This window comes from Colossoma macropomum, unplaced genomic scaffold, assembly GCF_904425465.1.
Source record: "Colossoma macropomum unplaced genomic scaffold, Colossoma_macropomum, whole genome shotgun sequence".
In the NCBI taxonomy this organism is placed as follows: Eukaryota; Metazoa; Chordata; class Actinopteri; order Characiformes; family Serrasalmidae; genus Colossoma; species Colossoma macropomum.
The window spans coordinates 25,000,521-25,015,099 of NW_023494809.1; the positions used below are offsets into that span (position 1 = coordinate 25,000,521).

At 44.3% G+C, this 14,579-nt stretch overlaps 1 protein-coding gene across 2 annotated transcripts in view; it reads right to left on the minus strand.

Annotated features, from left to right (window-relative positions):
* Positions 1 to 6,905, minus strand: part of cnksr2a (connector enhancer of kinase suppressor of Ras 2a) — a 185,633-nt gene extending 178,728 nt beyond the window's left edge. For both annotated transcript variants that reach the window (XM_036558735.1, XM_036558734.1), the window contains exon 1: positions 6,729 to 6,905. In XM_036558735.1, the coding sequence (XP_036414628.1) occupies positions 6,729 to 6,792 (64 nt within the window). In that variant the 5' untranslated portion in view covers positions 6,793 to 6,905. The remainder of the gene's footprint in view (positions 1 to 6,728) is intronic.
* Between the last annotated feature and the right edge of the window lie 7,674 nt (positions 6,906 to 14,579).

The window sequence follows — 14,579 nt, forward strand, 5'->3', positions numbered from 1 at the left end:
ATACCCAGTGATAACATATGACAGTGAAAGCCAACAACTGTAGAAAAATAACTGTGATCATCTCAAATAATTGCGCTCAGGCTCAGCGTAACATTGTGCAACTCTAAGTAAAGATTGCTGCAATTTCTCATTTGATCAAATGAGGTTTTTGTTCTGAAAAGCTTACAGTTGGAATGAGAAGATCTGCTAAATAATTGAATTGACAAGAAATGCTCTAAATAGGCTGATTTTTGTATTAGAGAACTATAAATTGTTCTGTAATAGCTCATATTAGGCCTTTCTTTTTGTCCAGTGATTTTCTAGTCCCTTTCTGGTGCCTCACACTGAGGCAGAAATAGAAAAATGGCTTTACCATGTGAGTTGAGTGTTAATCTTTGTCAAATAAAAGAACATAATAAGGCAAAGTTTGGTACAAGCTGTGGTGCAGTATACTGTCATCTTTAATTTGGTAACAAAACTGAAATGAATCTAGTGAGAAAGAACAAAACTGTCTGAAAGTTTGAGGCTGCTTGACTTTGCCTGAAGCCTTCTTCTTCAAAGCCAGAGGCTGTTTCTAACTGCTGTATGAGAGCTGAGACATGTTTTTACTGATGTTTTTCCCGAGGCCGAGGTCATTTTTCAGTCTGAAACCTGTCATTGTGGTGTGAGGATGTCCTAAAATGTATACCTCACCACAGAGGACAGCGCAGCTGCATTTCTAGAAAAAAATTTCATTTATGATAGATACAATACATGTGGTATTAATGTAGAATGCCACATCACCAAACAAGTTTTAAAAGTTCAGTTATGTTCATGTGCAGGAAGTTGTCTTCCTATGATATGCAGAAAAAAATCAATTAATGATCAACCTAAACTGGTCGTTGCTGCAGAAACTCAATAAAGCACAGGCCTAGCTCATATGGGGGGAGGGAGCGGGGCACCGCCTAACACATTTTGGTTTTTGCTAAATAATTAAAAAAATATTTAAATTGGAATAATCATGTTTTTATACAAGCAACATATACATCTCTGCTACAAACAAACACTTGAACTTTGTTTCGAGCACCTACCGTTCATGTACAATTTCACCAAAAATGAGGGGAAGTGCAGTATTTCAGTTTACCCCATGGGTAATTCACTTTATTCGTCTTTGTTCACTAAAGGTGTCTTAGTTGTAACACCGTGTAACAGCCTACCCTGCAGTACAGAGGCTGTACTTAAGCTTAACTAGCACTTGCTGTGATCTTGTCAGCAGCATCAAAATGCTGCTACGTTGTCGGCAACAAGATGGTGATTGAAGTAATATAAGGTTGTTTTTTGTGATTTACACAAACAGCTCAGTAACCAAAAAAACATGTTACAAAAATTACTTACATGCCCTGAAAACACTCTTTGGCACAGATCTCTTTGAAATGCTGATAAAACACTCTGAATTTTGGTGGATGACCGCGGCTAGGATATGCGGTAATACGGCCAGAAGCTCATGCTGCTTGAACTTGTATAACAACATAAAAAGTCTGTGTTAAAATGTGCCCCGCGTTAGGTTGTTCCCCACGCTCCCCTCGTGTTTTCATTAGGGAATAAGATTGTTTTGTCTATTAAAACACTGTCGGTAGCTAGTAATGTCATTTAAACTCATTAATTAGAGAACCAGAGCTAGTAATGTCATTAAAGCTCAATTAGATACGCAGTGTTCTAGCATAAGGCATGTTAAAGGTGAGCTGTGGCATCACACACACACACACACACACACACACACACACACACACACACACACACACACACAGCCTCTGTAGCACTGGAGTGTGGATGCCTTATGCTAGCACACTGGTTATCTAATCAATGAGCTTTAATGACAGTACAAACTCTGGTTCTCTAATCAATGCATTTTAATGACATCACTAGCCAGCATCAGTGTTCTAGAATAAGACATGTTAAGCGTAAGCTATAGCACCACACACGCGCACACACACACACGCGCACACACACACACGCGCACACACACACGCGCACACACTGAAGCCTCTGAAGCACTGGAGTGTGCATGCCTGGCTCCAACTGTCTGCTCACAACTGTCACAGTCTCTCTCACCTGTTTCTCAAAGATGCTGTCAAAATGACCACAGGCACACACGGGGTAGAGAGTACGAAGACTGCAGCATCTTAAACCAGATCCCTGGCCACTAAGATAGTGTAGTAAATAATCATTTGCACAGTGTGGAGCTTCTTCATGAGTTTTTTAATAATCAGGCATGCAATGAAAAGGAATTTATGGCTGCTGACAAATGTCCAACAGATATATGACGTTTACAAATCTGCCTTTTTAAACATACCATAAGCAGATTTTCTAATAAACCATGAAAGAGAATGACTGACGCCACAGTTGCATGTAACGCTACATGGAGACAAAACGAGAAATCAAGAGTCTCAATCTGAACTATGTGTGATGCAAAAGCAGACGCCACAACCTGCTTCCTATAATAAGCCACGATACCAGCAGCAATCAGTATCACACACTCACTGCAAACAAACCCGAGGAATATTTGTCTGTTCGTTGTTAGTCTCCCATTAAGAGCATCAGACAACTGTTCTGTGCATATTTGGAACAGAATCTAATCTTCCATTATTCCAATATGAATAAATAATTAGACAAATAATTATGTCAAATATTACTCACTTCCATCCTCTGTGTGTTAGAAATTGGGAAAGAATTGGTGCATAGATCAGCTGCGCACAGTCCAGCTGGATTTATGTCTGTTGTTTATGGTTGTATTCACCTGCTTATCCAGCGTTTCTTCTGAAATGAAGGGTATTAATCGGGAGTTTGTCCCCCTTTGCTGCAGTAGCAGCCTCTATTTTTCTAGGAAGGCTTTACTCTAGATGTTGGAACATTGCTGTTTGGGGATTTGACTGCATTAAGCTACGAGAGCATTAGTGAGGTCAGGTACTGATGGTGGATTAGCTCTGGATCTCTCCAACTCATCCCAAAGGTACTGGATGGAGCTCCATCACTCCAGAGAACACAGTTCCACAGCTCAACAGCTCAACAGCTCAGTGCTGGGGGGCTTTATACCCCTCTAGCCGATGCTTAGCATTGGGCATGGTGACCTTAGGCTCATGTGCAGCTGCTCCAGAGCATCACATTATTTTGGCAACATCTTTCTGTGGACATTATACACCAATCAGCCACAACATTAAAACCTACAGTTACAGACTGTAGTCCATCTGTTTCTCTGCATACTTTGTTAGCCCCCTTTTACCCTGTTCTTCAGTGGTCAGGACCCCCATGGACCCCCACAGAGCAGGTATTATTTGGGTGGTGGATCATTCTCAGCACTGACATGGTGTTGGTGTGTTAGTATGTGTGTTGCACTGGTACGAGTGGATCAGACACAGCAGTGCTGCTGGAGTTTTTAAACACCTCAGTGTCACTGGTGGACTGAGAACAGTCCACCAACCAAAAGTATCCAGCCAACAGAGTCCTGTGACCACTGATGAATGACTTGAGCATGACCAACACAAACTGTGCAGCAGCAGATGCGCTGTCGCCTCTGACTTCACATCTACAAGGTGGACCAACAAGGTAGGTGTGTCTAATAGAGTGGACAGTGAGTGGACACAGTGTTTAAAAGCTCCAGCAGCACTGCTGCGTCTGATCCACTCGTACCAGCACAACACACACTAACACACCACCACCACGTCAGTGTTACTGCAGTGCTGAGAATGATCCACCACCCAGATAATACCTGCTCTGTGGTGGTCCTGTGGGGGTCCTCACCACTGAAGAACAGGGTAAAAGGGGGCAACAAAGTATGCAGAGAAACAGATGGACTACAGTCTGTAACTGTAGAACTACAAAGTGCAGCTATATGGTCAGTGGAGCTGACAAAATGGACAATGATAGTAGGAGGTGGTTTTACTGTTATTGCTTATTGGTGCACAATTAAAAGCCCATGTCAGCAATGAGTGCCCTCTAAAGTAGTCGTATTCACTAATTAGTAGGGGTGCTGGGACACTTTTGGACACAGACGCTGCGTTCGGAACGGTTTGCTTGTTAACAACCCACTACATATTGTTTGATATATAGTGAACTGACCGGAGAATGACCACGGAACGACCGAAATATTTATCATTGAGGATTCGGACAGCTCTACGACATGGCTGAAACACTAACAGAAGTCTTCAAATCTGGACCTTGAATCCAGTTCTTTATTTTGTAGTCACTGGCAGTTAACTGATCTGTTGATGTAAATGACCGGCCACTATTGCCATACCTTCCAGTGACTGGAAAATCCAGGAGGGGAAAAACTGGATTCAAGGTCGTGATTTGAAGACACAAGCTGTGTCCAAAACTCGGCCTCACTCACTACATAGTGCTTTATTTTGGGGTTCTGCCATTTTGTAGCGATATCTGAAAACATAGTGCAGAAGGGCATCGCAATAAGTAGCGTACAATCAATGTACCCTAGGGGATACCCATAATGCACTGTGCTGTTTGGCTTGAAGATTCATGCGCAACTTCTCTGAGTAGGATAGGCAAGTCCAGCTACAATAGCAGCGTCTCCACAGAGCTCCCTTCAGGCCAGTTACAGATGTAAGTAAGCTCTTCTCATGTGTCAAACTCAGCGGTTATAGTGGACTGGGGGCAGGACGTTTATAGTGTTTATGAATCTGCTGTCGCACAGTAAGGAGCAAACCTGTATGACATAGTGTCCAAAAACATTTACTACCATCACAAATTCCGCTCTCTATAATAGTGCTTTATATAATGATCCAGATTTTTAAATGTAGGATACAGTGATTAGGGGACCATTTCATGGCAGTTATAAACCACTGAAGCCAACGTCATTCATGTTGAGCAGTGTAGCCTGAGTGCAGGTCAGCTTGTAGGGCTACCACACTGGCAGCGTTCTGGTCAGTGCGTCAATTCAGCGCGCAGCAGCATTAGCTTACGTGCAGCAATATTCATATTTTTACTGTTTAACAAACTGGTAATTCAGACGGCGCAAGTCCTGCTAGTGACATCCCACATGAATAAAAATAATGCGTGGCCACAACTTAGTAAGGTGTGAGAACGAGATAATTATGTCTTGACCAAAGCTTAATAAGAGCTCGTTCCCATGCCTTACTAAGTTGTGGTCGTGACTTAATTATCTTGTTCCCACGCCTTACTAAGTCATGGCCACACATTAAGATCTTGTTCCCACGCCTTACTAAGTCGTGGCTGCGACTTAATTATCTTGTTCCCATGCCTCACCAAGTTGTGGTCGTGACTTAATTATCTTGTTCCCATGCCTTACTAAGTCATGGCTGTGACTTAATTATTTTGTTCCCACGCCTTACTAAGTCATGGTCATGCATTAGGATCTCATTCCCGTGCCTTACTAAGTGGTGGCTACAACTTAATTATCTTGTTCCCATGCCTTACTAAGTTGTGGCCATGCATTAGGATCGTGTGCCCATGGCTTATTAAGTCGTGGCTGTGACTTAATTATCTTGTTCCCATGCCTTACTAAGATGTGGCCACACATTACGATCTTGTTCCCACGCCTTACTAAGTCATGGCTGCGACTTAATTATCTTGTTCCCATGTCTTACTAAGTCATGGCCACGCATTAGGATCTTGTTCCCACATGTTAATACAGCATGGCCACGCATTATTTTTATCTATGCGTGAAGTCACCAGCAGGGCTTCGTAGGAAAAAATATTCATAGGACAAAACGTATCGAAACATCCCTAAATCTGAGTCATTTTGATTATGTCAGGATGCGACAGAGACAGTTATCATAAGCTCCACTCATTTTTCTCATAGAAAAAAAATCCATGTAGGCCTGGAGCTCCTTAAACAGGCAGAGGAGCAGGTACAGAATGACGACACGACTTCAGTTCACAGGTTACTGAGTGACTCGATTTCTCCACACAACTGTTACCTAACAAACACATTTTCCCTCATTTATTTTAGTATTTAAAAAAAGGCACCATTCAAACACCCGCATACACTATAGCTGCATTCAGAATCGCTGCCTGTAGAAATGGTGCACTTCATTATAGTTAGTTATACAGCTGTATAGAAAAATAGAATAAATTAGTGAATAAATAAATTCAAGAGTGATTTAAATAAATAAATAAATAAATAAATAAACCCAGCAGCCTCCACTTGAAACCAAGACCAGTTTGAGTCACTTGGTAACCCTCGAACTGTTGCTGTGACGTAACCGTGTACCCCGCCCACTCGCGTAGCCCCGCCTCCCTCCAGCGCGCGGAGAGCCTCTGCTCGTCTCTGAGAATCATCATCTGAGAAAAAGCCACTTTAACCGCCTCCTCGCGTTAACTTTCCGTCTTTTTCCTTCAGACTGACGCATTTTATATCAAATAAAAGCTGAAGCTTGACTGATTCACGTGGCTAGCAGCCATTGCTGCAGCCAAAATCACATAATCACCACTAAACCAAGACTGGACGTGTGAATTTAACACCTGTTCGATTAGCAGCCTCACCAGAGCAACATTAAGGCGGATTTAACAAACAAACAGGCGAAACATTTCAAACGAAAGGCTGTATTTTAGCCTATTCGCTCTCTCTGCTCCCCTCACTGTCTCCTTCTGTTGTCGCTGAGTTTAATAGTGTCTGAACGTGAAGGAGTTGTAGCTTTCAGTGCTAACCAGAAATAAGCGGCAACCCCAGTTTGGCGTAACTCTGACCCTCACAGCTGTACAGGTGTAGCCCCCAAACCCACCACCTGCCCGCCTACCTTTCATCCAGTCCACCACCTGGCTGGGACTCCATTTGCTAACAGGTTCCATGACGAGGGCCATGGGGAAAGAAAGTTTCTGCACTTCTCTTCTCAGCGCTGAGGTGGAGGGGAATGGATGGATGGATGAGGGGGATCAAAAAAGCCTCCCCCCGTCTGTCCAGTCACGCTCGGCTGGAGGCTCGGGCGCTTCTTACGCGCTCTGCCGCCGGCTGCGCCCCGCGGGGCTGGGTCTCATGGTCTCCAGCGCGTCGGTGTCATTCACGGCGGCTTTGCGGTTCCTATCAGGAGCGCCCGTTCACCCGCTGTTCATCCCCGGTTCTCCGCGGTCCTCCCCCTCCTCCTACTGCGGGCACCAAAACCGGCGTCTCCTGTGTTTTTTCCCAGTGAGCACTGCGCCGTTCACTCGTCCCCTCTCTCTCTCTCTCTTTCTCTTGCTCTCTCTCGTCGACTTTTCTCTGATTTTGCGCTGCTGCTGCTCCACCGTCTACAGCCCCGCTCTGCCTCTGCCGTTCCCTCCTCCGTCCGCGGTGAGAGCGCGTGGAGCCCTGCCAGAAACCTAAGGCGCCCACTAGCGGTGAGAAAGGGGAACAGCAACAAACTAAAGGCTGACGGCCACCGCGCGCGCGCTTCGCTCCCGTGGGCGGCGGTGCTGCAAAGTGAATTTGACTCAGTGCTTGATTATTTCCCGCGAGGATAACGGGCGCAGTCCCAGCGTCGCTTTTAATGAGGGCAGGAAGGCGGAGCTGCTTTACAGCAAAAAAAGAGGACTGAACACTGTAATGGAATTAAGATGGGGCTCCAACGGCGAGGAGTGAGACGCGTTTACTGACGAGTGTTTTCTCCAAAGACTGAGAGTGTATGACAGCATTCTTTAGATTGAAGAGAGATGGAGGGATTAGAAGATAGAGGGAGGGGGTGAGCGAAGGAAAGGGAGGAAAGAGAGCGAGAGGAAAGTAGGGGAGAACGAGAGGAGAGGGTAGGGGGGAAAAAAGAGGGGGAGAGGGAGGAATAGATGGGAAGAAAGCAAAAAGAGAAAGAAAGAGAAAAGGGGAGGGGAGTCATTACGTATTTGCTTAACAGATAAGAGTGACAGGGAAGAAGAGAAAGGGAGAGTCGAAGAGAGACGGAAAGAGAAAGAGAGAGTGGGAGAGAAAAAAGAGGGAGAATGAGGAGACTGAGTGAAGAGAGAGAGAATGACAAAAGGAGCGAAAAAGGGAAAGAGGGAGAATTGGGGAGAAAGATAGCGATAAGGGAAAGAAAGAGAAAAAAGGAGGGGAGTCATTGAGTGTTCACTTAACAGACAAGAGCAACAGAGAGAAAGGGAAGAGAGAGAGAAGGAGAGAGTCGGAGAGAAAGAGTGAATGAGAAACAGGGAGAAAAAAGAGAAAGAGGGAGAATGAGAATAAAGGGAGAAGAAAGAGGGAGAGAGAGAAGAGATAAAAAAGAAGGAAAGAGGTAGGGAGAAAAAGTGAGGAGAAGATAGAGATAAGGGAAAGAAAGAGAAAAAGGGAGAGTCAGAGAGAGAGGGAAGGAGAAAGAAGGAGAAAAAAGACAAAGGGAGAATGAGAAAAGAGGGTGAAAAGGAGGGAGGAAAGAAGGAGAAAGAAAAGAGGGAAGAGGGTAGGAACACAAAGTGAGGAGAAGATAGAGATAAGGGAAAGAAAGAGAAAACGAGCAACAGAGGGAAAGGGACGAAAGGGAGAGTCGGATAGAGAAGGAGCGAGAAAGAAGGAGAGTGGGAGAGAATAGATAGAGGGAGAATAAGAAAAAAGGAGCGAAAAGGGGGAAAAAAGAGGGAGAGAGAAAAGGGGAGGAAGAGGTAGAGTAAGAGATGAGAGAAAGATAAAGAGAAAAAGGAAGGGGGGGTCAGTAAGTGTTCATTTCACCTTTTGGAGAGCCTGAATTTGGGGCTGAGATCCATCATCAGACGTAAAGTCAGACCCTTTTAGCTCGTTCCTCATTTTCATGCTGGAACTGAATGCATCTGTTACGCAATCAGAGCGAAATGGGCCTGTTACAAACGAAAGAGTGCTCATCACTTCCCATCAGGCCCGATACGGTGTCAGTCACAGCACGGTTATGAGCCGCCACGATTCACAAGCTCTTCATCAAGTCCATCATCAGCAGCCCTCGTTCTGGTCGCCTGGGCAACTCCCAGCCAACTCCTCCTATACTGCAGGCCCAGAGCAGATGGAGGCAGGAGACTGGAGCCAGACCCGCATGGGCCCAGATTGGGCCTCAGTATGTCAACATGAATCATACAAGAGCACCCGAGCAGCACTCAGTACTACGACAACACGGCATGCTCCCCTTAAACTACGCTGCTGTCCTACAGAGCGGAGAGCCAGCTTGCCACCTGCTGGCCACCTGGAGGCACAAATCAATTACACACCAACCTAAATTTCTCTTTCTCAGGAGGGGTGCCTGGCAGCGGAGAGGATGCATGTTTGTCCTTTATGGAAGGTTGTGGCTTGTAGACTAGAATTGCCTTACAAATATATATAATCAAGAAAGAGTAGCTTCAAGTCATGTTCAGAATACACCATACAGGCCCAAAGGTTTTCATACAACAGTTCTACCAAGATCAAAGGTATTAATAAGAGAGCTGGTACTCCATTTGGGCCCAATCCCATTTCTTATTTTTACCCCTACCCCTTGTTTTCGAGCGTCACCTTGACCCTCAGAACTGAGTTACAAGGGGTAGTGGTTGAGGTCTTCCCTACAAAATGGGACCCTCAAATAAAAGAACATTACTTCATTAACAGCTACTAGCGTTGCTCTGTAGGCGACCCTGCCGGCCTGCAGTGATAGCAGAGGAGGGTAAAGTTCAGCAACCTCACTGCTGGGCTTTAGTTACATTTAGGGCATCATATACTTTTAAAGAGAGGGGATGAGACAGTTATTTATTATCTCCCACCTCTAATTCTTCATAGGGAAGATTTCAACCACTGCCCCTTGTAACTCAGTTCTGAGGGGCAAGGTGACACTCAAAAACTAGGGGTAGGGGTAAAAATAAGAAGTGGGATTGGGCCTTAGTGTGTGTTCTAGATAACCTTTGCTTTTTTGTTATTTACTGTACATTCTTTAACATCTTCTGCACATTTCTAGATCTGCTCCACTGCTTTTTTCAGCATTAAAGAGCGCCTGCCCCTCTGCGCACTCTGAGAGACGTGGAACGGTGAGAAAGGCTCAGCAGGGTGCTTCAGTCTCGGCCTGCGAGAGCAGAAATAGGCTTCAGCTTCTTTCGGCCCTGTACTGCACGAACAGCGCGATAAACAAACGCCCCCACACCGAGTTGGGGGGTTTAATCTGCGCAGGGCGAGAGTGAGGTGTGCTGCGTGCTGCTGTGCTGCATTTGAGTGGGAGGACAGCACATTTTCATATCCTGACAGAAGAGATGCCAGTGTCGCGTTTAATCCCCCCAAAAGAAAGGAAAAGAAAAACACACACTCTGTTCTGGATTTGCAGAGAAGCAGGGCTGTTTTTGACAGGTCGAGTGGGTGGGTGGTAGTGTTGTTAGTGTGTGTGTGTGTGTGTGTGTGTGTGTGTGTGCATGTGTGCAGCAGTGCAGCAGTGATATTGGTAGTGGTAAAAGTGATGAGGGTTAACCTCTTAAACACTAAGGACCTTTTAGTGTTTCTCACTCTCATAACTATATGTTATGCATAGTTATTGAATAACGTTGACTCAATACTGGAGAATAAGCCTTGGGGGCAGTCGTGGGTTGGAGATTAAGGAACCAGCCTTATGACCGGAAGGTCGCTGGTTCGATCCCCTGAGCTGACATGTCATGACTGAAGTGCCCTTGAGCAAGACACCTAACCCCTAACTGCTCTGTGGGTGCTGTGGATAGGGCTGCTCACTGCCCCCTAGTGTGTGTCTGTGTGCTCACTAGTGTGTATGTGGTATTTCACTGCACAGATGGGTTAAATGCAGAGGTGAAATTTCCCCGTTGTGGGACCAATAAGGGTCACTTAACATTTAAAGGGCTCATATCCTACATTTTGGCTGCATTTTGTGAGTTCAGACCAGGCCTTCAACATGGTGGTGGTAGTATGAGGGAAGACTGATAGAGGTAGTGGGGAGAACTCTGAGAACTTGGGCTGGAGTTCTGTATAGCTTCTGCCTGCAGCTAGTAGGCCGGACCCCCCTCATCGCTATAGTAGGACTGATGTAGGAGTGAGGAACAGGGAGGAGATGGGGTGGCGGTGGGGATTGCGAACCCTTCATCACAGGAACGGGAGGTGAATTTATAGGGCGTTAGACTGGAAGAAGGAAGGGTTTCAGGCATGTTCCTCCCCAGAAATTCAACTGCATTAAATTTGTTCGTAAGGGCCACTTGCAACATTTGTGTGGATGTATGTACCAAAAAAACAGCCATTATTTGTTTGTCTGTACCACTTTTATCCCTTAAACAGGCTATTTTTGTTGCTATGCCTTTAATATGGAAATGTGTCAGTGACCTCTGCTCTGATTGGCTGCACTGGATTGTGCCAGGTTTATTAAGCAGTACTTTGTTGTGAATGGGCAGGGCTAAACTGCTTTAGGCTGAATAGATAAATATATGTGAATGCATTGTATTTTGTGACATCACAAAAATAACTAATTCCACACAGGCAGTTTAGTTTCCATATATGGACTGTAACAACATTTACATACTACATAAACGTCTTCATTTTAAAAAAATGTGAGGAAAACTTACTTTTTCATTAAAAGAACAGGTCTATCAAACATGCTAACATTGCTAACAGTAAGGGGAAGCTAGTATCTATTTTCATACTGCTAATTGATGGCTATTCACGTCCATTTATTGTAAGCAACGTTAGCTTTTTTACTTAGCTTCAAGATTAATACTGATAATATTAGATAGCTCATAGACAAAGCTCAGCTCAATATACATGTAATACAGAAGAACCAGACTGAAGGAAATCATGCATATTCTGCTTGGCTCCATGGGCCAGACAGGGCAGCGGTTGCAGGCAGAAGGTCCTGCACTCTAATAACCTCAGTCGTTGTTGCCCTTTTACATTTTAACTCCAGCTTTTTTCTTATTTGAGGTAAAATTACAGCCTGACCTGAAGAAGCCGGCACTACATCAATACTGAAGATCATGTTGTACCCAGCCCTAACATAGTTCCTTCCTGAAGAGCAGGATAGAACATTGTTGCAAATCAAAGTTAATCAATCACATTGGAATAGATTGCTGTCCCTAATTAGGCCTCTGCATGGTTGTTCTGGGTGGAGCGATTACTCCTGTCTGACTGGGCCCCCTTCTTCAGTATCTTTATCTGCAAAAGCGCAGCTGCTCTGGTGATGAATGGCCTTTTCCACAAAGTTAAACAAATGGTTTTGGGGAAAGCATAACAAAGCCTTTAGCAACAGGCTGGTGGAGAACCCAGGGGGATCTCTGCAGGGGGTGTGGAGATGCCCCCCTCCAACCCCTCAAGCCCCACCAAATCTCGCTCCAAGTAAGTAAGTTCAGAGCCAGATACTTTCAAAAGATCACCAATCGATAAAAGCGAGCAGCCTCTAGATCGTTTGCCAAGGCCTCCGGAGAGCTGCGCTATTTTTACTTCATAACTATTAAAGGCATGTGGAGCATTCATTATTCATGCTGCCGGTGCCGTAAGGGTTAAGCTGGAGGGAAAGCCTTGGACTCCATGAGAAACAGTTCTCCTTCATCTAACTGGGCCGAAGACACCACTAGATAAGGACTTCACGGCCAACTGCCTCCATTCTGGCCTGGTTTTGCATGTGGTGATCCTGATGAATCAGAGAGCACTATGAGCAGCATCCACCAGACAGACGATAATTAACCAGAATTTCCAAGCGGTGGCTGACATTGACAGAAAGCACGTAGGTGTTTGTGTGTGGGCTTGTGACAGGATTAGTGTGTTTGCATCATTAAAGGCTCGTGCTCTGCCTGGCTGGACGGTGTCTCTTTCTATCATCTTTCTGTCATTTGTTTGCTTTTTCTCACTCATATTTGTTTCTGCCTCCACCTATGGTGCACTCTTAAGTTGTGTTGTTGTGGCTGAAATGAGTGAGCTGGCGAAGTCCTTTAACAAGGTCCTGGATCAGGGCCTGGTGGACCAAAACTAAGGCTGCCCCTCCACCGGCCCATGTATAATCACATTCAGACATGTTTTCTCGTTCATTGTTCACTCTCGCTAAGCTTTGGCCTATCCCGATCAGCCACATCCATGGAACTACAATGCAGAGGGAGAAGTGAGAAGAGGACAAGAGCATATGCATATGCTTTCAGACTCACATGACAACTTGCAAGCCCGCCGGAACCACGGTGGCGAGTGGGCATTTGTCCCACCACTTTTCAAAGTACTGTGGCGACACCCCACTACTTTTTGAGTTCAAGATATGACAGAAAAACCTGGGAGGCGCTTTCAGACCTGCCCTCGTTGGTGCAAACCTGTCAAATGTTTTCTTTAGTTTGGTTTTGATATGCGACTCCACCCAAATTCAGGCAGCACCAAACGCATAAGGGAATTCAACACCAGAGCACGTTTTTTCCACTGCACATTTTTACTGTACTCTCTGCACAGTCTGCTGCTTTAACATTTCACTCTTTACAAGCGCTCATTTCCTTTCAGTATTGCGAGCTGCAGTAAATAATACGAGACAAGCAATAAAATAAAGATAATAATCAGTCCACCAACTACACAAAAGGAAAGAGATATAAAATCACAGAAAACAAACTGTGGTGCAGACTTTATAAAATGAAATTCTTCAGAGATGTTAGCTAACAAATACTGCTGAGGCTGCAGCTACTGAAGCAGCATCAAAACAAACACTGACACCATTCGTGATCAGCTTCAGAGGTGGGTAGAAGTTTCTAAATCAATACTCAAGTAAAAGTGTTGAGACTTGCATAAAATAATTGAGTAAAAGTACCTTCCCCAAAACAACTGGAGTGGAAATACAAAAGAAACAGGTCAAAAATCTACTTAAGTACTGAGTACTGCAGTGGAACTTCTTACTACATCCAGGATTTATCGGCATAGGAACTGAAGATTGTGCAGCTCTGTTCTTCTCTTTGTGGGATTCTTCTGGTGTAAATACAAAGCTCCAAAGTCAGAGATGTAACCAATCATATTGTCACCATCATAACAAACTGAAATTAAACACAAAAAAGAAATAAGTAACCGAATATGCTACAATGTAACGGAGTAAAAAGATTCCTTTACTCACTAATATACTTTAGCAGACATAAAAGTATTATAATTTGAAAATACCCATGAGAGTAAAAATACATCAATATTGTACTTAAATACATGTACTTGAGTAAATGTAACTAGTTACTACCCACCTCTGAATAGGTTTATAGATACAAGTCATAAGCATGACATGAAAGGCAGGTTTAGTTTGTGGCCCAACTGCAATTCGTCACTCAGCCATTCGTTTTGGAGGTGTGGTGCCATCCGGACATTTAGACCATTTCAAAACACCAGTTGCCCTTTTTATTATGCGAACATTTCATGCTGACTCGACCAATACAAATGGCCTACGTCTTGGAAAAACATTTTGATACATTCATGTAAATTAAAGTACATTAAAGAACATTTTTCATTCTCTAGCACAGCTTTCATTTAGGAGATACAACGTTTTGTTTCAGTAGTGATGATATACAGTAGGCTTTCAACACAGGACTCACTAAATGAATGTTTATTTGACGCAGCTCATTTAATAAGATATACAGTTTTGGTTTCTGGTTGAAGGTCACTGGCAGAACATCACAACATGAGTCCTGCATTAAACTAGAGCAATACTACAATCTAGTGGTTACAAGATGCAATATCCTGTGGAGGAAATGATTAACAAAAACCAAGCTAC